Raw genomic sequence first — 24,638 nt, 5'->3', positions numbered from 1 at the left:
TGAAGTAAGCAATCAATCTCATAAGGAAGAACTTGACAAATCTGAGCCATATTTTATCTTAGAACAAAAAGAGGCTTTGCTTGCTCTTCTGAACCAACAAGATGCATACCCAAAACATAGTATAAATCAATTTTTCACCACAACTCTACCGTAAAACCAAGGTATCTCTTATATAATGTCACTTTCTACTTTTAGTCCTAAATCCTGATCATTGACTCAAAAGCAACCAATCACGTGTCATATGCCAAAAGTTCATTTCAAAACCTATACCGAATCAAACCCGTACTAGTTAGCATGCGTGATGACACAAATACATTAGTTAATACTGCAAGAACAGTTGTGTTTTCTAATCAATTTTATTTGCTACATGTCTTTTATATTCCAAATTTTAAATTTAATTTGATCTCTGTCTCCAAATTGATAGTCGATTTGAAATGCAAATTAATTTTTGATGAAAATGAATGTGAGATCCAGAACAAAACTACAAGAGAACAATTGGTGTAGCTGAACAAAGGAGAGGGCTCTATGCTTTTGAGAACCTCACACCCATTCAAGTTACATCACAAGTTGCATCTGTATCATTTGCATCCACATTGTCAGCACAGTCCACATACTTAAAGCACTCTGAACTATGACATCTTAGATTAGGACATTTATCTAATGATAGGATTGTTGTTATGAAAAAGGAATACAAAGATTTAAAATTTTTAATTTGTAATAAGCCTTGTGATTCTTGTCACTATGCAAAACAAAAATGGTTGCCTTTTATGTCAAGGATCACTAAGAGCATGAACAACTTTGATATTGTACACAGACATTTCGGGTCCTTTTAATACCATTTCTATTTTAGGTTTCAAATATTTTTTGACTATTGTGGATGATAAAAGTAGATTCACTTAGTTGTATTTTATGAAATTAAAGAGTGAAGCTAGTAAATTAGTCAAGAATTTTGTTAACATGATTGAAACTCAATTCAGAGTAACAATTAAGAAGATCCGAATTGATAATGAAAATGAATTCAAACTGAATAATTTTTATGCATTTAAAGGTATCATTCACCAAATTTCGTGTGTTTAAACTCTCCAACAAAATGGCATTGTAAAAAAAAAAGCATCAACACATTTTGGAAGTCATAAGAGTTTTGATGTTTCATTCTAACATGCCGAAGAAATTTTGAAATTTTGCAGTAGGAAAATCAGTTCACATTATTAATAGAATTCCTAGTGTGCTATTGCAAAATCATTCTCCTTATAAAATTTTAAAAGAAAAACAGCCTATATATCTTACCTCAAAGTCTTTGAATGTCTAGGATTTGCTTCAACAAATTCAACTCATAGATCAAAATTAGATCAAAGGGCTATTAAATGTGTATATTTGGGTGTCAAAGAAGGTGTCAAAGGGCACGTTCTATATGACTTGAAAAGTATAAATATTTTAACATCAAGAAATGTATCATTTTATGAGCATGTATTCCTTCTTTTTCATTGCAAAATTCAGTTGATAATAACATTGCTATTAATTGTGCATCCATTACTACATTAAATAATCTAGCATTTTGGTGTATGTAGATGATTTAATATTGGCTGAAGATGATATGTGTGAAATACGGTTTATCAAGCAACATCTACATGATCTCTTCAAGATCAAGGACATTGGGACCTGCACTTTTTTTGGGATTGGAGGTAGTTCGAAGCAAGAGGAAAATCGCAATATGTCAAAGGAAGTATTGCATCGATCTACTCCAAAACTATGTGTTAATGAAAGTCAAGGCAATTTCAACTCCAATGAACTACACCAGCAAATTGACAAAGAATACTGAAACTCTGCTTAGCTCAACATCTGAATATAGAAGGTTAATTGGAAGATTACTCTATCTAACCAATACAAGGCCAGATATATGTTATGCAGTTGGAAGATTGAGTCAATTTTTAGAGTGTGATACTGACAAACACTTTGAGGCAGCTATAAGAATACTTAGATATCTTGAGAATGAGCCAGCATTAGGGCTATTTTTTTCATCTCAGACAGATTTAGAGCCAACCAATTTTTCAGACAGCGACTGGGGTACATGTTCGGACACAAAAAGATCAGTATCTGGTCAATGCTTCTTCATAGGTACATTTATTGTATCCTGGAAAAGCAAAAAATAAAGTACAGTAGCTGTCTCATTATGTGAAGCAGAATATAGGGCATTTGCTATAGCCACTAGGGAGGCACAATGGATTACTTACACCTTAGAGAATTTGCAAGTGAAATTGCATAAGCCAATTGCTATGTATTGTGATAACCAATTAGCCTTGCATATTGTGGCAAATCCCGTTTTCCACAAGAGAACCAAACATATAGAAATGGATTGTCATGGCGTAAGAGATAAATGACAAGAACAAATAATCAAGTTGTTGCCTATTACCACAATTAACCAAACAGCTGACATATTAACTAAAGCATTAGCTCCTAATATGTTTAAAAAATGTTGTGGCAAACTCAGAATGATGAATGTCACCGATTTTGGTTTGAGAGGGGGTGTTACGTGAGCTAATGAGTAATGTATAATAGTTAGCAAGCTAATTAGTTAGGAGTTGCGTATATAGGCAGATTCTGTTACTGAGTGATTAGGGAATAAGTTTGTTAGAGTGCTAACTAGATAGTTAGTTATGCAGCTCATTAAGTTGCTACTATTTATTAGCTAGAAAAGGTAAACTGAACTTGATTTTTTTTGTGCAATCAGAAATGAATTCAAGAGTGACAGAGTTATGACAAAACACACTCTTTTTCAGTTTTCAAACTTCGTAGAGTTTTTCCCTTCATCTCCCTTAAACTCACCATTTCAACATAATATATACAAATTTAATTAAAATAACACAAATTATTCTTTAATTATATTCTACACCAACATACTCATATTATATTCTCAACTTTTGTTGTCTTTCGAGCATCTCCAATACTAATTTTAATTTCATTTTGGACATTTGTGAGATTATTTATTATAAATAGTAATTTGAAATTGAAAGTAAAACTGGTCCTTTCAGATACTTAATTTCAATTCAATTAAAATTTTATATTTTTAATTATTTTTTTAACATAATTATACGAGTGGTAAAATTGTATTAGTTCTCTATTAAGGTAATATTGTATTACTAAGGTGATACCAGTTTCATTTCATAAATTAATTCTAATACAAATTTTAATTTTAAATTAATTTACTTCTTCAAATTATCAAAAATGATATTCTAAAAACACTAAATTGAAAATGCTCTTAATAATGACAGTGACATTAATAACAATAATAAGAATTTAGTTAATATGTGTTCTTAAAGTTATTAATTAAAAAATTTGTATGAAAAAATACAAGGTTTAATTTTTAATGTATTCATTATTTATTTATTAAAATAAAAGATTTAAAATTTTTTATAGTAGTAATCTAAACTTTACGGGCACATATTAATTAAACTCTAATAATAATAAAAACAAAATAATGGGTGTGGAAAGTTGTCTAAAATAATAATCCAGCAGGCAGGATGGGAATTAGAATAGTAACTAATTATTTTTTGGTTCATAGAAGAAAGCTAAAGGGCATCTAGGTATATGCAAACGTAGGAAGCAGTGTGACAAATGGCCATTGCCACTGGCCATGAGTTGCTTGTTTGGCATGCTTTAATTTGAATCCAACCACCGTCTTGTTGAGCATGTAAAATTAGTGTTTCTTTTTGGCACTGCTACGATGAGGGTTTTTTTTTTTTTTTTTTCAGTATGTGCTGAAAAAGCATGGTTGTTAATAGATAGTAACGTGTGTAAAAATTATTCCGTTAAACAAGGTAGCCGTTGTGTTGGATTCAGATGCTATAGGTCTTGTTAATTATTTAGTTTTTAATTATATAAAATTAGTAGTCATTATTAAACTCTTAGATTTTTTTAGTGTCGACTCTCAAGTTTTGATAAAGAGATATGTTTGAATTGTTAGTAGATCTAATGTAGGGATGTTAATGGGGCAGGACGGGGGCGGGGGATACCTTCCTGCTCCACATTTCTGTCTCCAGATTTACTTTCGTCCCCGCCCCCGTTTCTCGCCGTGGGAGAATATTGTTCACTATTTCCATTCTTCACAGGGTCTCATTTCCTGCGGAGACCCCATTCCCCATCTATCTGATAGTTCTAACTAATTATTAATTTCCATATAAATAGAGATGTAAGTATCCATTCTATATAAAAATAACAAGATTTTATACAAAAAATCTAAACAACAAGATGGTTACTTCTTTCGAAATGACGCAGTGGGGGAACGCAATTGCGAGCTAGAGGATAAAGAAGTGGACAAGGTGGGAGACGCGGCAACAGAGAGGAGAATGGACACGATGACAAAGTTACGGAAAGGAACGCCGCAAATAGAGAGCACGACGCAGTGATGATCATGGCACGGTGAGGTGTGACGATGCAGTGAGAAGGGAAAGCAGCGAGAGGGTGGCTGCAGAGAGGTTGGATGGAGTATGAATAGCGTTAGTGATTTCTGAATTGAAGAAGAGTTATGCAAATGAGGATTAGGAGTTTTGGGTTTATATATATATATATATGAACTTCGGGGATTTGCGGGGATGGGACGGGGATCCCCGCTCGGGTCCCCGTTTCTGCCTCGGGGGAATTTTGTCCCCCATCTCCATCCCCACAGAGAAAATTTCTCATAGTCGGATCTCCATTCGGGACAGTCTCCGTAGGAATCCCCGCGTCTCGGGTTTTGCCATCCTTAATCTTATGAGTTTATAGAATAACATAAAAAAAAGAGTTGGATTTAGTAAAAATGTTTAAATTATTATAAAAGTCTATTAACAACTCAGATTCATTCCTTTACCAAAATCTGCGAATCAACATTAAAAAAGCCCTAGAACTTAATTATGACCACTAATTTCACATAAATAAGAACCAAATAACTGATAATATTTGTAGCATTTAAATCCAACGTAGCAGTTGCCTCGTTCAACGAAACAATTTTTAGACACGTTGCTATCTATCAACAGTTACGTCTCTTCAGCACATACTGTAAAAAAATAAGCATTTTCGTGGTAGTACTACCCTTTTTTTTAATGTGCTATAATTATATATCGGATAAATTACTATTTAACATTTAGACTAAATTTTAATTTGGTATTTATTATTTTAAATATTTTATTTTTGTCCTAAAAAATTTTAAACTATTCAATGTTATCTTATCGTTAATTTAACACGAATAATTAACAAAGTGAGCAGTATAGATGTTACAACATTATCAATTAAGTTATATCTTTTTCATGTGTTAGAAAAATATAATCACAACTTTTTTGTAATACTTCTTCTTGATTTACTTCTTGTACAAAACACAAAATCCTAACAAACAATCATCAACATTCTAACAAATAAAATTTGAAACAATGCAAATCGAATCTGAGATAGAATAAGACAACAGAGTAGATGAAAGAAAAGCAAGAGGTAGATAAGATTAAAAAGAAGATGAAAATAAGGAAAGGTGGAAGAAGGATGGGACCAGCGAGAAATATCATATCTGTAATGAGATCTGTGGTTGCTTCTGCTGTCGCAGTTGCTCCCACCGCCAAAGAGAGGAAGAATGAAATGCGAATGGGGGAGAGAGCGTCTTTGTCATTACAACAGTCGATGTTAATGCTGATCGAATGGTGAGGCAGAGAGACCTTCTTCTTTATTGTGACGCTCCTTTCCCAGAGAAAACAGAAGACGAACAGCGCCGCCAAAGAGAGGATGGAAGTGATGTCGTCGAAGCGTAAATCAGGCAACAACAATGGGCAGAGAGAGAGGAAATGAAGAATGGTTGAAGAAAAGAAAATTAGGTTAAAGGAATAAAATAGTAAAAATTTTAGTTCTCAACTAATTGAAAAGACACAAAATATATGTTTTTTGTCGGGTTTTTTGTTTCACCGTATCTCTCTTAATTTTGTATCTCACATACCGAACAAAGAACATGTCCTGCTATATCTCTCTTTGACATATACAAACATTAACCAAACGGTGTCTTATGTATCCCTTGCATCTTTCTAACAGTAGTATTGTTGAGCCACAAAATACTTAAATCAGATTATATTCTGCCAATTTACTTAGGATCTAGTATAAATTTTCTAAATTAATCAGAAAATTACTAGAAAGCTATTTATTACAAACGGATATTTCTGACAGATTTTATCCCACGGAAATACAGACAGATTTTGCGAAAAAATTTCTGTCGAAAACGAATGAAAATGACTTAGCATTAATTACAGACAGAAAAGAGAATCTGTAGATAATTCTATCAGAAAAATTAATTTTTTTCGTAAGAAATAGTTACCGATGGAAAATTCGTCTGTATTTATATGAACAAAAACACTACGTTTTGTTAAATTATTACAGACAGAAAATTTGTCTGTAATTTAAAATATTTCGTCGAAAAAATTGAGTTAAACCTAGCATTGCCTCCATCCTATCGACCTCCATTCACACCACACAAATCAAACAAGCTTGTTCCTCTCTCCGTCAACGAGCTACTTCTTCTCTTCGTCGCACGAGCTTCTTCCGCGGCTGCCGCCGCCGCTCGCATCGCACGAACTCCCTCCGCTGCCACTCTCGTCGTGTTGCTCCCTTCGTCGCCATTGTTGCAGAGCCCTCTCGCCGCTCTCGTCACATCTGATCTCTTCATCATCGTCGTTACAGAGCTCTCTCCGCCGCCGCTCTAATTCGAACACTAATTTTGTGATTCTGTTGTTTGAAGGTTATATTTTCAATCCGCTAATTAACTGAAACTGAAGTCTTCTGTTGAGTGAATATTTGTATGGATAAAGTAATATGAGCTTGATGAATGCTATAAATGTCTAGAACAGAAATTTAATTCAGTTAATACTAATTTGAATTCATCAATTTCAGCTTTCTGCTAATTTGCCTATATATCTCCTTGATCCAGTTTTTAATTTCCACAAACCCTAACTATTGATTGAACTTTGATCAGGAATCAGACAATGAAGAAAAACTACCACATCCCACACCATCTCCACCACATATTCACACCTCCGAATTTGAAGCGACGATTACCGAGAAAAAATCTGTCGGTAATAGAAAAAAATCTGTCAGTAAATTACCGACAGAAAATCTGTCAAAAAATTTGATGGTTTTTAGCGAAAGGGGGGACTATTACCGAGGAAAATTCTGTTGATAACGAAAAAAATCTGTCGGTAAATTACTGACGGAAAAAAATTCGTCAGTAAGTAATTTCCAGAAAGCTTTTATAGAGGGACAAATTCTGTCAGTAATTTCGTCGATAACAAAAAATTTGTCGGTAAAAGAGACCAAATCTGTTTGTAAATCCATCTGTAATAAGCAATTTTCTGGTTGTGAAAATACACGATAAATATTAGGTAGAACGTCATTTAAATATATTATTTTATCTTAATTTTTATATTTCTTAGATTTAGACGAATTTAAGCGTCGAAATTTCTTGCAAATACTACACCATCTAACCAGCTCAAGCATTACGATTAATTTAGAGGTTTCCATCTCTTCTGGTGTAATAAAACCACTCATCTCAAAAGTTTAAGTTGATAAGAGAAGACAACATTAATTGTTATATCTCTGACACTTCTCCTCAAACAAGAGTTTTTTTTAGGTTTGTTTGAGTTTTGCATAGGCTTTCTTTTCTTATTTATTTGTCTTATGCTATTTTTTAGTTTTGGAGTTCACCAAGAATTGAATTTTAGGTCTTTCGGACATAGGATTTTGATACAATGTCATGAAATTACTCATTTCAAAACTTTAAGTTAATAGGAGAAAACAATATTAATGATTATATTTCTACCATCTAAAAAATAAATCCTATGTAATTACTTGTTGAAAACTAAAGAAGGACAAACTTCCATGTTCTATATATCTTTCTTATTAATTATTATGCATGCTTCTTGGAAAATTAAGCACACAGATGAAGATTAGGTCATCATTAGTTTAATTTTGTATCCTTTCCTTGCCATAAAAAGCCTCACTAAACCTAGATGGACTTATGCATATATTATATAACCATGCTTGTGGAAAATTGGGTTATTAGGTCATCACTTCCTTACTTTCTCGTTTCCTTATCTCAACGAGGAAAAAGTAAAGCAATTAGTGGGAAGGGTGGAGTTTAATTTATGTAGTTATGAACCTTCCAGGAAAATGGTGGAAACATTAAAAAAAATTACTCAATAATAACGTGAAAACATAATATAGATCATAGGATAATTTTTTTACAAAATTATGTACTAGTGGAGTTTATTCTATGATTTATAATTTTTTTTACTCAACAATAATATAGAGACAGAGTATAGCTTATAAAATTACGTATAGATCATAATTATTGTTTAAAAATTTATTGTTCGCTAATAAATTATTCTATATATAAGATAAAATTTAAATTTTTTAATATTTATTTAAGTGAATATATTAGACCAATTTAAAATAATTATTAGTTTACATTCTAATCACCGTCTTCTAGAACATGTAGAATTTATTTAGAATCTAATTATATTTATTTTTTTTATAAATAGATACAAATTATATATATGTGCTATACATATAAAAAATAGAATAGAAGTGGATGATGAGGGTTTGTGGATAGAACTCAGACAAGTACGTATCTTGGAAACATTACCTTAGCTTTTCAAAGTTGAATAATATTGAATACAAGTGGTAATACTAGTGGATTCGTGACACTAACCACTAACCTTATATATACCATGCCACCATCACTAATTCTATATTATATTATATTATATTATGTGAATTTTAATATGTGTATGATTATGGTGGTTACGATAGTTGTGTAAATAGGGGTGGAATTAGACTAAATTTTAGAAAAGGACAAAATTAATTTTATAATATAGAAGAGATTAAATTAAATATTTTTGGAGGTTAAATTAAAATTTTTATATGGTTTATAAAGGAAAACTAATATTTATGAAAGGTATTGTCTTTTTTTTTTTTTTACATGAGACTCCGTTTTTATATGTAAATATTGTTAAGATTAAAATTATATTTTTTTTATATTTTATTATTAATATACATTTTAGTAATATTTTTAAAAAATATTGTTAAATAATAAAAAAATATTACTTTTATTTTAAAAATATGTTTTAAAATATTATGATCATTATAATTACTATAATATATACATATTAAAATGAACCATTATATTATGTACAATGTAGGGTAAAGTATGATTTTTATTTTTAATATTAGCTAGTAAAAAGTTTACAAAACAAACATAATATTTTATTTATATTAATTTTACTCTTAAAATTTAAAATAATTTTAATTTAGTTCCTTGTGTGTTAATCTCATCCATTAAAATTATGTCTTGGCTCAAAAATTTATATATAGTTATTTTTTGCCTCTAAAATTTGATTTATATTTTAAAATTATTCTTAATTGAACTATCATTAACAAGTAAGACTAATACATAAAAATAGAATTGAAATGCGTTTTAGATATTAGAAATAAAGTTGAAACAAATTAAATATTTTAGATATTTTTAAGACTTTTAAAATTATATATATATATATATAGGCAATAGATATAAGGATAAATACTATTTTGTTCTTTAAGGTCTAGGGTTAAATTCGAATCTGTCCCTAATCTTATTTTTAATTTAAAATTGTCTTCAACATTAAAATTGTTTTTAAAATTGTCCTTTTGACAATTTTATTTTTATCTCACTAACCCTACCCTCTCATCTCTCTTATCACAATCCTATTTTCATTTTTATCAACCTAACCAGACTAATTATCACACACACATTCAGATTAAAAAAAAAGGTGAATGAGAATTTGGTGAAAAAAAAAAAACAGAAGAGAAGAGGAGAAGGAACTGCACTGACGGATTGAGGGCCCATTATCGCAGGCTCGCAGCAGATAGAGAGAGGAAGTAGGAGTAACAACGACAGTGGTTTTAGATCTTTTTTTCCTCCGCAATTTTCATTGTCGTCATTGGCGTTATCGCTGCATTAGAGATGCGGGCAAATTCTCCAATTGTCCAAAGACTTTCGTCTCTACAATAGTCGGCAACAGAGACTGTGAATTGCTTCTGTCGTTGTGTTGTAGTATAGCTCAGAGGTAACACCTCCTTCACGATCAGTGTCATTGCTAATGCTACCAGAAAAAGAGAAGAGGAAGCCAACTGTCTCTCGTTGTCTCTTTCTGCCTCGCGTGGTCTCTCTCTATCTCTCGTTCTCCTGTTTTTCTCTCTAGCAACGGTAATTAATAACTCCTTTGTAAGCCGGTGCCGTGCTATCTTTTTTCTCCTTCTTTCTTCTTTTTCTCTCTCGCCACTCCATCTTTATTCTTTTTGTCCTAATTTTTTCGTTCTTTCTTTTTTTCAAAAAAAGAAATAAATGTTGTGTTAGTTATTTTTTATCGAGTTTGATGTTGTTGAATTTGAATGATTGTTATTGTCGGTGATTGATAAAATGGATAATTATTTGAATTTAAATATTAAATTATTGTTGTTGAATGTTGTGTTCTTAAATTTAATTATTGATAGGTGAGAGTAAAGAGATGGTAATAGTGGTAAGAGTGATAGTAATAGATGATAAAATTGAAGTTAGAATAAATGTAAGGATATTTTGTTTGTAAAAAATTAAAATAACAATTTTAATATCAAATGAAATATTGTGATTGATTTCGAATAGAAAAAAAAAAGTTAAAAACGAATTCGATTTTGACTTTAGACTTTAGTACTATCCTCTGTATAAATATATCAACCACCCCAACTGAAAGTTGTTCTTCCACGGAAGTCGCAGTGTTCATCATCCACTAGATATCTAACAAAACTACAAAAGTGATTTGAGCAAACAATGAAAGGCCCATACATGCATGTCTCTTTTCAAAATTAAATTATAGATAGATATTATTATTGTCTTATAGCTTGAATAATTATGAAGCAAAATGATAATAAGTGAAGGTGTCATGTTATATATATACATATAGGTCCACCAATTGATCAAAGCGCAATTAATTGATCGAAATCAACGCCATAATAATTTTCCACTAATTTGCATTTGCGCTAGCTGTCTGCATGCCACTACTTTTGCAGTCCAAGTGCGACCTTGTCTCATAAAGTCATAAGCATAAACCACTATATTATTAACCATAAACAAATTCAAAATTATCATTTTCATTATTATCAGGTTGGAGTGAGGAGGAGTAGGAATTACGATGGAGATCGGTAAACATGAGTGTGAAATTTGGAAAATCACTCTATGGAGATGAAATGAGGATAAAGATTTTTCCATGAGAGATTTTAAAGTGACAATGTGAATTATATCTTCCACTAAGTGGGATCATTGTGCCAAAAATTTCATATATATATATATATATGTAAGTTTAATTATATGTATAATATAAAATTTAAAAAATGATATACAATAACTATATATTTGGTCAATTTGTTTAATCCGATTTATTTTAAATTAATTTATTAAATTCAAATATTTAAAATAGATTCAATAAAGAGTATATATTCAAATATATAGGTTTTTAAAAAATTTTGTATCGAATATTTTCGTTATTATGTTGAGGTTCTTAAATTTTATAAAAATAAAATATATAGGTTTTTGATTGCATACATAATATTACATTTTTGAGAGTTTATTTGTCCAAATAAAATAATAAACCTAACTAAAAGATAAAGACTTATATGTTTTATTTTTGTAAAATTTAAGAACTTTAATGTAATAAAATATTTTTAGAAACGAAAATATTTGATATTAAATTTTTTAAGAATCTATTTAGATACGGTGAAAATTTAAGTATAATTAAGAGCTATTAAATGATTTGATTAATTTAATTAAATTTTTATTTAATAGCTTTTAATTATAAATTGACTGTTATTGAGTTTTACTTTTAGATAAAATCCATATCTAACTGTTATCTAGTCCGGCTCAGCCCATATGTTTGTTGTGTTGTGTCTTTGTTACAACATGTTAAGTTTTTCCATGACCAAAACAAAAAGAAATATGTTAAGATTTTCGTGGCTAATTTTTTTTTATATTGATTAAGTATATGTATAATATATTATGATTGGAAGATTAAGTATTTTTATTGGTATTATTTAAATTGGATGGTTCGATTTGTTTAAAAAAAAAATAAATTATAAATTAGAAGATCCAATTTATTTGAAGAAAAAAATAAATTATAAATCGGAGGGCTTGATTTGTATTTGTTATTTTTTATTTTTAAAAATAAAAATCGAACGGTCTGATTTTAATATTAAAATTTTTTTTATTTTCAAAAATACAAATTGAATCATCTGATTTATAATTGTCTGTTTAAAAAATAAACTTGACTATTGTTGTTGGTTGTTTTAACTTTTTTGTTTGAATTTAGGTTCTTGGTTTTTGTATCTCCTTAATTTATCGTATATGTGCCTTGGCATCTTATCTAGTTGTCTTGCATGAGTCTCCCTTATTTCGAACCAAGGCTAATTTATTAAAAGAAAAAGGTTATAATAATTATATACAATTACGTTAAATATTATTAAGAATTGATAATCTAACATATTTTATTAGTTATATAATTTAGATAACTGGACATGCACATGCTTGGTCTGGTGGCAAGACCAGAGGCTTCCAAACTTGCAATTAGTTCAGTAACTCCTTTCATTTGGGGGTATTGTCTTTGAATTCCTATTTTGCCCTCCACGGGAAGTTTTTTTGCTCGTTTCTCTTGGGCTTCAAGTGTGTAAAATTTAAGTTAAGAGCAATGCTAAGAAACTAAAAAGGTATTTGTCAAAAATTAATCAAATATTTTTTGGTGAATCTAAAATTTTTACGAATTAATATATATAGATGTTTTTTCTGTTAAGTATCAGAATGTTTTTTTTTCATACTAAATAAATGTTCTTTTATATATTTTTCGAATTTTTTTGTATTATAAATATAAATGTCTCTATTTCTTTAAAATTTTATATTTTATTTTAAATTTTATAGATATTTAATTATTTTTGCTAAAATATAATTAGATGTTTCTTTTATTAAATATTAGGATTTTTTTATATTAAATGAATGTTTTCTGCATATGGACTATTACTCTCATGTTGTTGTTGTTGTTATTCCGCCACTTCTCATATTGCCTCTCCCAAACGCCTTCCAGATCCAATGACAGCTGAGCCACATGTTTCTCTTCTTCCACTTCGGTCTCAACACCTTCACCGGACAAGAGTGGGGCTCCGGCCGCATACACCCTTCCCTCTTCAAGCCCACCAACCTCAACGCCACTCACTGGATACACCTCGCCAAACTCAACGGCTTAACCGCGTCATCTTCACCGCCAAGCACCATGACAGTTTCTGTTTGTGGCCTTCCCAATACACTAACTACTCTGTCCGTTTCTCTCTCTGGAAGGCCGGCACTAGGGATGTCCTCGCTGACCTCTCTGCCGCTGCCAAATTTGTCGGCATTAACCTCGGCATCTACCTCTCTCCTCGGATCGAAGGTGGACTTCATGTTGAAGCAGTTGTCTTAGATGTGCTTGTTAAAGGCGTCGCGGAAAGCATGGAAGTCGCAGCGCTTCCAGTAGCATTGATGAAAGAGAGAGGTCTCGGTGTGTAATTATTAGAAGTGTGTAGGTTAATGTAAGAGAGAAGAAAAAGACTTTTATAGGTTTTAATTAGGTTTTAAATTTAAAAAATTTAAAATTAATTATTAATATAAATTAATGTAATTTTGTTTAAATTTTGACCAATAATATTTTAGTTCTATATACTTTTCCCTTAAGTTAATTGGAATAGGATAGATTAAGTCACCAATACAATTGGAAACACTATGGGATTTAGTCACTAAAACTGTTTACAGGCCAATTTTCTCAACTAAGTGGGCAAGAGTCACGGCGTGACCTCACTATTATTGTATCGTATCGGTTCTTCTAGAAATAGAATAACAACAAAGTACTAATAATAATAAGATTTAATAAATAAATAAATATAAGAGATAAAAAAATATTAAAATCTCAATCATATATTATTCTTGGCAATGATAGGACGTCAAATGAGTGCAATAGCAACGAAATTTCTGTGTCTTGGTTTTATGTATGTGGCCATAGTCTTTGTAATTAATTATTTTCCAAGTAATACGATGTAACTTTTTGACCCAAAATTTGGTTTTGGTTTTGCCCCTTCCTTTTCATACTACCTTTAATTTCTTCCAATATGCTCCATTATATTATTCCTCACCTTTTTCTGGTCATCACTACTTTAGGATTTAAAAGATTTATACTTGCAAATTTAGTTTTCAAAATATGATACATGTATATATATACTACTCCATTTTAAATTAAAAATACGTTTAATTATACTGTTTAGTCTCTATAATTTTATCAAATTTATAATTAAATTTTATATATATTTTTAATTATATTTTTATACTATTTTTAATTTTATAATTAAATTTTTTTGTATAATAAATATTGAAATTAACAGAATATTTTTTCAAAAAATAAGTATATGGTCAAAAAATAATTAAAATACGTAGGTATGTACCTTTAAAGTTTACAGAAAAATATTTTATTAACTCTAATATATTTTATATTAGTAAAAACTTAATTATAAAATTAAAAATAATATAAAAATTTAATTAAAAAATATATAAAAATCTGATTATAAATTTAGTAAAATTATAGAAACCAATAATATAATTAAACTTTAATAATATAAAGCATATTTATTCGTTATTTCATTCGGGAATATATATATATATATATATATATATATATATATATATATATATATATATATATATATATATATATATATATAACTCTATAATCGTATCATTTATAGATGCTTAACTAACTCCCATAATAATAATTTCATTTAAAAATCATGCATACACATAGAAAGTAGCATAGAATTAATTAACAGCACAAAGTACTCTTTTGAAAATGGGATATATTATATAAAAAAACGTTTTAAGTATGAACTAGCTACTAGATATACTTAAACTTCACGGCTTAGATTAACGAAACTTGCTAGTCTCTACTATACTCGTTATAAAATATGATCACCGGACACGCACGCAGACAAACTAACTCCAATTTTTTGTGAAATACAAGGACACAATATATATATAATATAAATTATATAAAAGATTTAAGATAATCTTTGTTAATAAATAACAATATATATTATTTTTAAATTTGTTTTAAAAATAATTGGACATGCATATCGGACAAAAATATATCTAATACTTCATATATATATACTCTATTATATTGTTCAATAAAATAACGGAATGTGACTAATTTCTGTCCCACACCTCGCCCAATAATAAAGAGTAAGTGAACATAATACAATATATAATATAAAAATAAAGTTACTAAATGAGTAAACAATGTAACACCGTCCATATAAATATTTAGTATATACAAAAGTGGGTTGTTACATATCCTTTTTCATCAATATAAATGTATGTTCCTCTCCCTATACACCCATATATACACCATCACTCTTATTCTTACACTACTACTCCACTGAGTTATTGGATATATATATATACAATACAATAGGTTGGAAGAAATTAAAAAGTGGGCATTATTATTATGGCCAATAATTCTATTCTATCATCATCACTAATCTGTTGCTTATTATTTCTTTTGTTGAATCACCATTATTGGATCTTTGTTGAAGCTGCTCCTTCAGCTTCTCTTGTTACACAACTCCCTGGCTTTGATTCCAATTTCCCATCCAACCATTACTCCGGGTATGTACATCAATTATATATATATATATATATAACACTTTCTTTGAAAGAAGAGTTTTTTTTGAGTTTTTTTATTTTTGTATAATTTTTTTTTTATTTGTCTTATACTATTTTTTTACTTTTGAATTTACTAAAGATCGAATTTTAGATTTTTTAGATATAAAACTCTGATACTATGTTATGAAATCATTCATTCTAAAAATTTAAACTGATAAAAGGAGACAATATAAATGACTATATCTCTTCTAACGGTCAAAAACTAATTTTTTCAGTTATTATCAACTAATTTTTTTAAAAGTACTTTATTTATATTAAATTTCAAATTCTAAATAATAAACCCTTAACTATAAATTGTCTAACAATGATTTCAGATACATAAATATTGATGGAAATGGTGAGAATGGGAAGAACCTGTTCTACTACTTGGTTAGTTCAGAAAGAAATCCAAAGAAGGATCCACTTGTTCTGTGGCTCAATGGTGGTCCTGGCTGCTCTAGTTTTGATGGATTTGTTTATGAGCATGGTACCTTTATCTATGTCATTGTCTAATCTAATCTAATCTAATCTTTCTTCCAACTTTTTAATTATTAGGGTATGGGCACGCATGTGTGTGTATATATTATTAAATTTTTGCTGTTGGATATATAGATTACAATCAAGGCAACATACATTCATGCATGCTACTAATTAATCTTTTTTTGTTGGAAAGATTAAACTAAAGGTTGTTTCATCTATATTTGTGGGCTAATAAATATAGAAGGGGCCAATTTTAATTTAAAGTTGCTTTAATTGGTTAACTTCCCTCTTCTTTGTTCAATGCATATGCATGTGTATGTATAAAGGAAAATGACCATAAGGTAGACTTGTGTTATATGCATGTATTTATTATCATTTTCTCTAGTGCATTAATATGTCGAGTTGATTTACTTTTATTTATTACTATTAAATAGAATATGAAATTTAAAAAATCTCACATATTTGAATATTCAATAATCTGATAATAAAAATTGACTTTTTTTACTTAAAACTTATGAAAAGTTACAATATTAATGTTTAATATAATTTTTTAAAATTAATTTATGACTTTTTAAAATATTTTTTAAAGTGTTTATAGAAAAATTAAAAATAATAATTTTTCTATAATAAAAGATATTTTATCAATTTCTTAGATTTTTAATATAAATATTTTTATGTTAGAAAAATACAACACAAACTAATTTATTTATAAACCATTTTTAATATAAATCATTATATTGTAAGTTTTTTTTTTTCAAAAAAATTTAATTCAATTGTTTATTCAAACTGGTTTTACATTGATCCTTCAAACTTTAGACTAATAATTTCTTCATTCTTATATTTCAAAAAATACTTCATTTGTAAAAAAAAAAATCCAATAATAAAAAATAACTAAGTATACTCAATAAATTTTGAATTAGATTTAAAAAATTAATTCTCTAAAATTAGATTTAATTTTTTTAATTAATATTTAGTTATTTTTTAAAATTATTTTATTTATTTTAAATCTTAAATCATAAATTTTAATCTTAAACTCTAATTATAAATTCTAACCTCTAAACCATTTAAAATATAAAAATAATTAATATTGACTAATTAAAAATATTCTCTATAATAATTAATGTGTTTATTATGTGAATGGGAATGGATGCAGGACCGTTCAACTTTGAGGCAGCAAAATCAAAAGGGAGTCTCCCCACTTTGCATACTAATCCTTACAGCTGGTCTAAGGTTAGTACCAACAAATTAAACAATGTCACAAACCCAAATCAATCATCTTATTATATTATATATTTATGTCAATATATTTACATAAGCTTTTCCATTTCCTTGTTTGTTTTCAATAATGCCCAAGTAGTGATTGACACGAGAAAATATTTTATTATTACATCATTTCTTCTTATCATTGTGTCAAGATCAGATGATGATTTGTTTTGACTGAAACAAAAGTTATTAGAAATATCTTTCTCTTTAATTTCTCACCCCATTTAATTTACTTCTTGACTTCATTTTTGTTAGTTTACCAACTTATATATCAATATAACTTTTAAAAAATATATTAAAAGTCAATACTTTTTATTAATATTGGTCAATATTTTATTTTTATATATTGAAAGAATTTATAATTAAAAATGTAGAATTTAATATAAAAATATTTTTATTGGTCAAATATTGACCAATAATAATAAATTGTATTGATTATATAATATTATTCTAATTTTTATATTGTCTAAGATATAACTATTTATGCATTTTTTTTATTAATTTAAACTTTTAAAAATAAATATTTTATGACAAAATTTTAGAATTTTATGTGATTTTAAAATTTAGAATTCGATCCTTATATTAATCTCAACAAAAAAGGCATAATCAAATAAAAAAATTATGTAAATATAACAAATTCAAAAAAAAAATTAAAAAGTCATTATATAAAGAGACGTGTTAGATATGTGTAAATCGTTATATATCTAATAATGTTCTGATCCATAAAATGCAGAAAAAATTCTCTCTTTTTAATACTGTAGTTATAAATGAAAAACAGTTCTCCTAATTACAATTTCAAAAATTAAAAGTGTTGAGTTAATTACTTACTTACGTCACGTGCACGGTTACCTTTTTTTTTTTTTATTTGCAAATATGCATCTAATGATTACATGATTTAATATTATCACATGTGTATTATTATTGAAAAGCACAGTTTAACAGTTCCTCAAATTTATATTTACTACTAGCCAGGTTATGATAAATGTTAAAAATGAAATTTCAGGTTTCAAATATAATATATTTGGATTCTCCAGTAGGGGTTGGGCTCTCATACTCCAAGAACTCGACCAAATATGTTACTGGGGACCTACAAACCGCGTCTGATACCCATGCTTTCCTCTTAAAGGTATATATATATATATATATATATATCTCAATAATAATAATAATAATAATAATAATAATATTTTAGTCATTTTTTATAATAAAAATATTGTAATTATTTTTTATAAAAAATATTAATTTAGACCGATTCAAAATATAATTTATCGATTTTTTGTCAAATAATTAATTTATCTGCTCTAATTTTAATAAAAATAATATGATTTAATTAATTATATGTATTAAATTTTAATTATTTAAAAATATTTTAAAAAAAGATATTTTAAAAATTTTTATTTAAGTGATTTTTTTTATTAATAAAATAATAATAATAATAATAAAAGGAATGATGAATAACTAACTTGTGTTTTTTTTTTTTATATATTTTCTTGGAGTAGTGGTTAGAGCAATATCCGGAATTCCTGGCTAATCCATTCTATATTGCTGGCGAATCGTATGCTGGAGTTTATGTGCCCACTCTAGCTTTTGAAGTAGCAAAAGGTACCAACAATATTATTAATATTCTCGTTCATATATATATAATTATATAATTGAATATAATTTTATTCCAATTATTGCTTGTTATGTTTATATAAATCACAGCATCATTAAAATATTATATTGTATAAAATCATGGCAGGAATCCGGAGTGGTACAAAGCCCGTGATCAACTTTAAGGTATTATACTATAATTAAATAATTGGCATTTACTTTAGAGAAATGTTATGTTTTATTGCCAAAAACAAAAACTTTTAATGATAATAATATAATGGTCATTATATATTTTATTTAATTTATATTTTTACAGTAATTATATATTTATCGTTATTATTATATATTATAATGATAATTATATATTTTTTGTGATTATTAAAATTAAAATATTTTTTATCAAAAATTGTATAATTATCATTAAAAAATTTTAACGACAGAACATAAAATAACTAATATTTAATTGTTGATAAATATATTAATGATTATTTTTATTTTTCATAAAAATAAAATAAATAATTCCTAAAAATAATTTTTCTTTATGAATAGATGCACTATGCAAGACATATATATATATATATATATATATATATATATATATATATATATATATATATATATATATATATATATATATATATATATATATATATACATGTGCCTCCACTAGAATTTTACATATCATTTTACAAGTATATATATATATATATATATATATATATATATATATATATATATATATATATATTATTTTCCTTGTTTATTATATTTGACTTTACACTAAAAATATAATAAATTTTAATTAAGTAAATGCCTAGATATATATTAACGTGAAAAAAAAATTACAACTATATATGTCATATACCTATCAATACTTAAATTTTTTTAAAAAATTTATCACGCTACTCATACAATTTCATCCATTGTTAAATTCATCTCATTATCTAATCCAATCCAATCTAACCCAATAGTGAATGAAATGTACATGTATGAGAGTTGATATACAATAATGTGTGATATTTTATATGTGTATATATATAAGATAATTAATTATTGTAAAGTACTAGTAGTATAGGTTTGACTTTGGAGTTGTGTGTAGGGTTACATGGTGGGTAATGGTGTCACGGACGAGATTTTTGATGGAAATGCTCTTCTCCCATTTGTGCATGGAATGGGCCTCATATCCGACAGTATCTATGAGGTGCTTAATTACCTTTCAATCAAATTTATATATTTATATATGTTATTTAATTTGTTAAAAGTACAACTTTAACTACTATGTGCTTGTGATTAATTATATATGTTTCTCCATATATGTTATATGCATGGTAGGGTATACATGCAACTACTATAGAAAGTGATGATGAGTGGCTTCTACTATTAATTATTTGAAAGTTCAAAGCTCTTTTGAACTAATTAAATGCACGAGTAACATGCATGTGAATATAATCTTTACTCTTTTGGGGAAAAAAGAAAAGAAAAGAAGAAATTTAACTTTTTCAGTTTGACTTTGACCACATTCACCTCAATTCATAAAGAAAAAAAAAATCTAATCGCTATTATTGTTACTAAATAAAAGAAGACATTAAACCCCTTATGTTTTGTGTTAGATATTTTCTAAGAGTATTTTTAATAAAGTATTTTTAGAGTATTGTTTTTATATTTTTTAAAAATAAATTAATTTAAAATTAAAATTTATATTAAAATTAATTAATAAAATAAAATTAATATTACTTTAGAAATACGATATCTTTTTTATAGAGAATTAATAAAATTTTATTATTTATATAATTATGTTGATAAAATATAATATAAAATTTTAATTAAGCTAAAATTAAGTATTGGAAGAACAAATTTTATTTTTAAGTTCAAATAACTAATTATCACATATGATTATTCACAAATGTTTGTGTGTTATATTGTAGAATTCAAAATAAAATTAAAATTAGATCTAGCATTGGAGATGTTCTAAATATTTATTGTATTTTATTTATTTTTAATGTGTCTTGATCTGTTGTTCATATTAGTGCACTACTTAATTAATGATTAGTTATTGTAAATGTATAATTTTGAAGGATGTAGAAACTTCCTGCAAGGGAAACTTCTACAAATATTACTCTGAGGATACTGAAGATAATAATGATGATTCATGCAGTAAGAGCTTTGAAAAAGTTGATAGAGTAAGACACTAATACTCATTATAAAAAAAAATATAATATAATTATCGCTTTGATGACTAATTTTTTATGTACTCAATTTAAATTTATCATCGATCAGGCTATCGAAGGCCTTAACGTGTATGATATATTGGAACCATGTTACCATGAAGGAGATTCAAATTCAGCATGGATGAAAGCAGCCATTGCTAATGGAACATTGCCAAAGAGTTTTCAAGAATTAGGGTTAACTAATAATAATGATGAGAGGCATCTCAAAGTGAGGAAGAGGATGTTTGGTAGAGCTTGGCCTTTTAGGGCACCTCTCAAACAAGGCCTTGTTCCGTTGTGGCCCCAATTATTGGCTCAAACCAGACATGTTGCTTGTGTTGTAAGTTAATTACTATCTATTTCCCATCACCAAATATTTGATTGTTGCTAGTTCTAATCATAAAAGATAAAAATTAGACTAATTTCACAAAATTATTTAAAATGTTCGATAAATCTAATAAAATATTTTATATCGTGGTCTAATTATATTTGTTCTTTTGAATGATTATTCATGTCGTCAGTATAAATAATTATTTTTGTTGATGTAGCAATTAAATATATATATAAAGTTACTTTATACTAACAATACATTAAAATTAAATTCACAAAATAATTAAACTACCTATTTTAGCTAGTTTTGTTGAACTAGTCTAATTTCTAATGGACATTTAATTAACTTATATCTTTTATAAATATTGGAATTATACTGATAAAATATGTCATGATGAGGAGTAATAGTTTATTCTATTATCTATAAATTTTATTGGAGATTAAGTTAATATTATTATTAAATGGTCTTTTATTTTGGGGGATGTGAATGCAATGCAGAGTGATGTAGTTGCAAGTTCATGGCTAAACAACAATGCAGTAAGGAAAGCCATTCATGCTGAGGAGGTAATTACTGAGTAATATTGAGAATTAGTGAATAATTATAAATTTAATTATTTTGTTAATTTTTATAATTTTATTAAATTTGTAATTAATTTTTTATTTTTTTAATTAAATTCTTATATATACTATTTTTAATTTTATAATTAAGTTTTTTTTATATCAAAAATATTAAAATTAATAAAATATTTTTTTAAAAATACATATGATCAAAGATCTAATTATATTTTAATTATAAATATCTTTAATTTACAAAAAAAATATTCAGTTAATTTTAATATTTTTTATATTAAAAAAATTAAAAATAGTATAAAGATCTAATTAAAAATAAAAAATATAAAAATTTAATTAAAAATTTAATAAAATTATAACAGAATAATTAAATCATAATTATAATATAATTAATTAATTAATAATAAAAAATGATTAATTACAGGAAAGTGTGACAGGGGCATGGGAATTATGCACCGGAAAGATAGAATACAGTCATGATGCTGGAAGCATGATTCCTTACCACAAGAACTTAACTGCCCTTGGTTATAGGGCACTTATTTTCAGGTACCTACCTATCTACCTATTAATTAATAATCTAAATTATTTAATTTTCCATAACCTTGCATATATAATTGATTTATGGCAGTGGAGACCATGATATGTGTGTTCCATTTACTGGAAGTGAAGCATGGACTCGCTCACTTGCATATAACATTATTGATGAATGGAGACCATGGAACTCCAATGGCCAAATTGCTGGGTACATTATATTATTAATTAATCTAATTTTGTTTCATTTATATAATTTTTTAAATGGATTTCTCCACTTTCTTTGACTGCAGATATTTACAAGGATATGACAACAACCTTATCTTTCTTACGGTTAAGGTAATAATAAGTAATTATTAATTATTATAGTTATAAAAATTAGATCGAATTATTTAATTCAACCATATTAATTGAGAATTAATTTTTAAAAAATAATATTATATCTCTAAATTTTTTATAAACTAAATCCAACTAAATTAAACAATAAGATTTAAAATAATATTAGTTATAATTAATTTTTGTTATACTAAACCAACTTAATTAAATTTGATTAACAAAAAGATTTAAATATATAGCATTATTCATTTTTAAATTAGTCTAATTCATTACAAAAATCGACTACAAGCAAACTGATTAAAAAATTTATTAATCGATCGAATTAATCTAATTTTTAGTAGTTAATTAATTTAGATTAATAAAATAAAAAAATTATTTTTTTAAATATGTTTTAAAATTGAACTCATTTGTATCCTTAGACATAAATTAAAGTTACTAGTAATAGAAATTTTAAATATTTTATTTTAATAAATACATAATAAATATATTAAAATTTTAAATTTTATATTTTTTATAAATATTTTTTTAATTTATAACTTTATCATGTGCGTTAAGAATATGTTAGCTAAATTCTATATTTTATTATAAATAATAACCAGACAAAACTGTTTTTTTTTTTTTTTGGTGACTACCAGACAAAACTGTTTGATTCGACAATATTAACTGAATTAATTTTTAAATTGATCTAATTCATTATAAAAATCAATCGTGAGCGAATAAGTCAAAAAATTTATTAACCGATCGAATTCATTAAATTTTTAGTAGTTAACTAATTTAAATTAATAAAATAAAAATTTATTATTTTATTATATTCGATTCAATTTTAATATTTAAGAGATTGGTAATTATAATGCAACATTAATTCGATAAGTAATTAATGTTATATGGGTATGGTTGGTTGTAGGGAGCTGGGCACACGGTGCCAGAGTATAAGCCACGTGAAGCACTTGATTTTTACACTCGTTGGTTGGAAGGAAGACCAATATAATTTATTATTAGTAATAGTAGAAAATGCATTTATATCAATCAATTAATCAAATTATCAAATATAGTATACATATGGTGTAGTAGTTTATACTTTATAGAATAATACATAGGCCACCAAAAAGTACTCTTATTATCATAGCAATGTAACCTTTCAACTTGTGCCTCCCAATATTTCTTTGCAATTGTCATATATGCTCTAATTTTTATGGAATTTCTTACATGTTGACAAATCAATTTAGCTATTGAATGGGTTTATCTTACTTTATTAGAGAAATTAAGTGAATTGTCCTTCCTTGATTATTGGAGTGATATCTCAACACTAGTCCTAAGGACTTCATGATCACTTTGTATTAATCTCTTTTTAAAAATAAAATGCAACAAAATAACAACAACAAGGACTTTATTCCATTAAGTGGAGTCGGCTACATGAATTAAATAATGTTATTGTGCTCTGTCATAAATCATATCTATAAAAAAACTATTTACATATAGATATTATTTGACCACTTCATAAATGATCGTCTTAGATCTTACTCTGTCTTTCGTCCCTTTTTAGATCTTTC

At 26.9% G+C, this 24,638-nt stretch overlaps 1 protein-coding gene across 2 annotated transcripts; it reads left to right on the top strand.

Moving 5' to 3' along the window:
* Positions 1–15,340: 15,340 nt before the first annotated feature.
* On the top strand, positions 15,341–24,286 carry LOC112797573 (serine carboxypeptidase-like 20). Of its 2 annotated transcripts, XM_025840584.3 has the most exons (14): positions 15,341–15,742; positions 16,114–16,265; positions 17,412–17,488; positions 18,525–18,647; positions 19,021–19,123; positions 19,263–19,300; positions 20,214–20,315; positions 21,190–21,294; positions 21,392–21,661; positions 22,150–22,215; positions 22,646–22,767; positions 22,850–22,963; positions 23,046–23,091; positions 23,993–24,286. In XM_025840584.3, the coding sequence occupies exons 1-14, from the start codon at positions 15,582–15,584 to the stop codon at positions 24,074–24,076; spliced, it is 1,563 nt and encodes a 520-aa protein (XP_025696369.1). In that variant the 5' UTR covers positions 15,341–15,581; the 3' UTR covers positions 24,077–24,286. The 2 variants fall into 2 exon arrangements, with proteins under 2 accessions (XP_025696369.1, XP_025696370.1); XM_025840585.3 differs by lacking the exon at positions 22,850–22,963 and having other exon boundaries at positions 15,347–15,742.
* Positions 24,287–24,638: the final 352 nt, after the last annotated feature.

The sequence above is a fragment of the Arachis hypogaea genome, chromosome 4 (genome assembly GCF_003086295.3).
Source record: "Arachis hypogaea cultivar Tifrunner chromosome 4, arahy.Tifrunner.gnm2.J5K5, whole genome shotgun sequence".
Classification (NCBI taxonomy): domain Eukaryota; kingdom Viridiplantae; phylum Streptophyta; class Magnoliopsida; order Fabales; family Fabaceae; genus Arachis; species Arachis hypogaea.
This window is presented reverse-complemented; position numbering and strand designations above follow the sequence as displayed.

Excerpts from the sequence above, each read along its gene's own strand:
- LOC112797573 (XM_025840584.3), top strand. The coding sequence starts at position 15,582 with ATGGCCAATAATTCTATTCTATCATCATCACTAATCTGTTGCTTATTA. Across the intron at positions 21,295-21,391 it reads GCTTTGAAAAAGTTGATAGA|GCTATCGAAGGCCTTAACGT; the intron begins GTAAGACACTAA and ends ATCATCGATCAG. Across the intron at positions 23,092-23,992 it reads TTATCTTTCTTACGGTTAAG|GGAGCTGGGCACACGGTGCC; the intron begins GTAATAATAAGT and ends GGTTGGTTGTAG.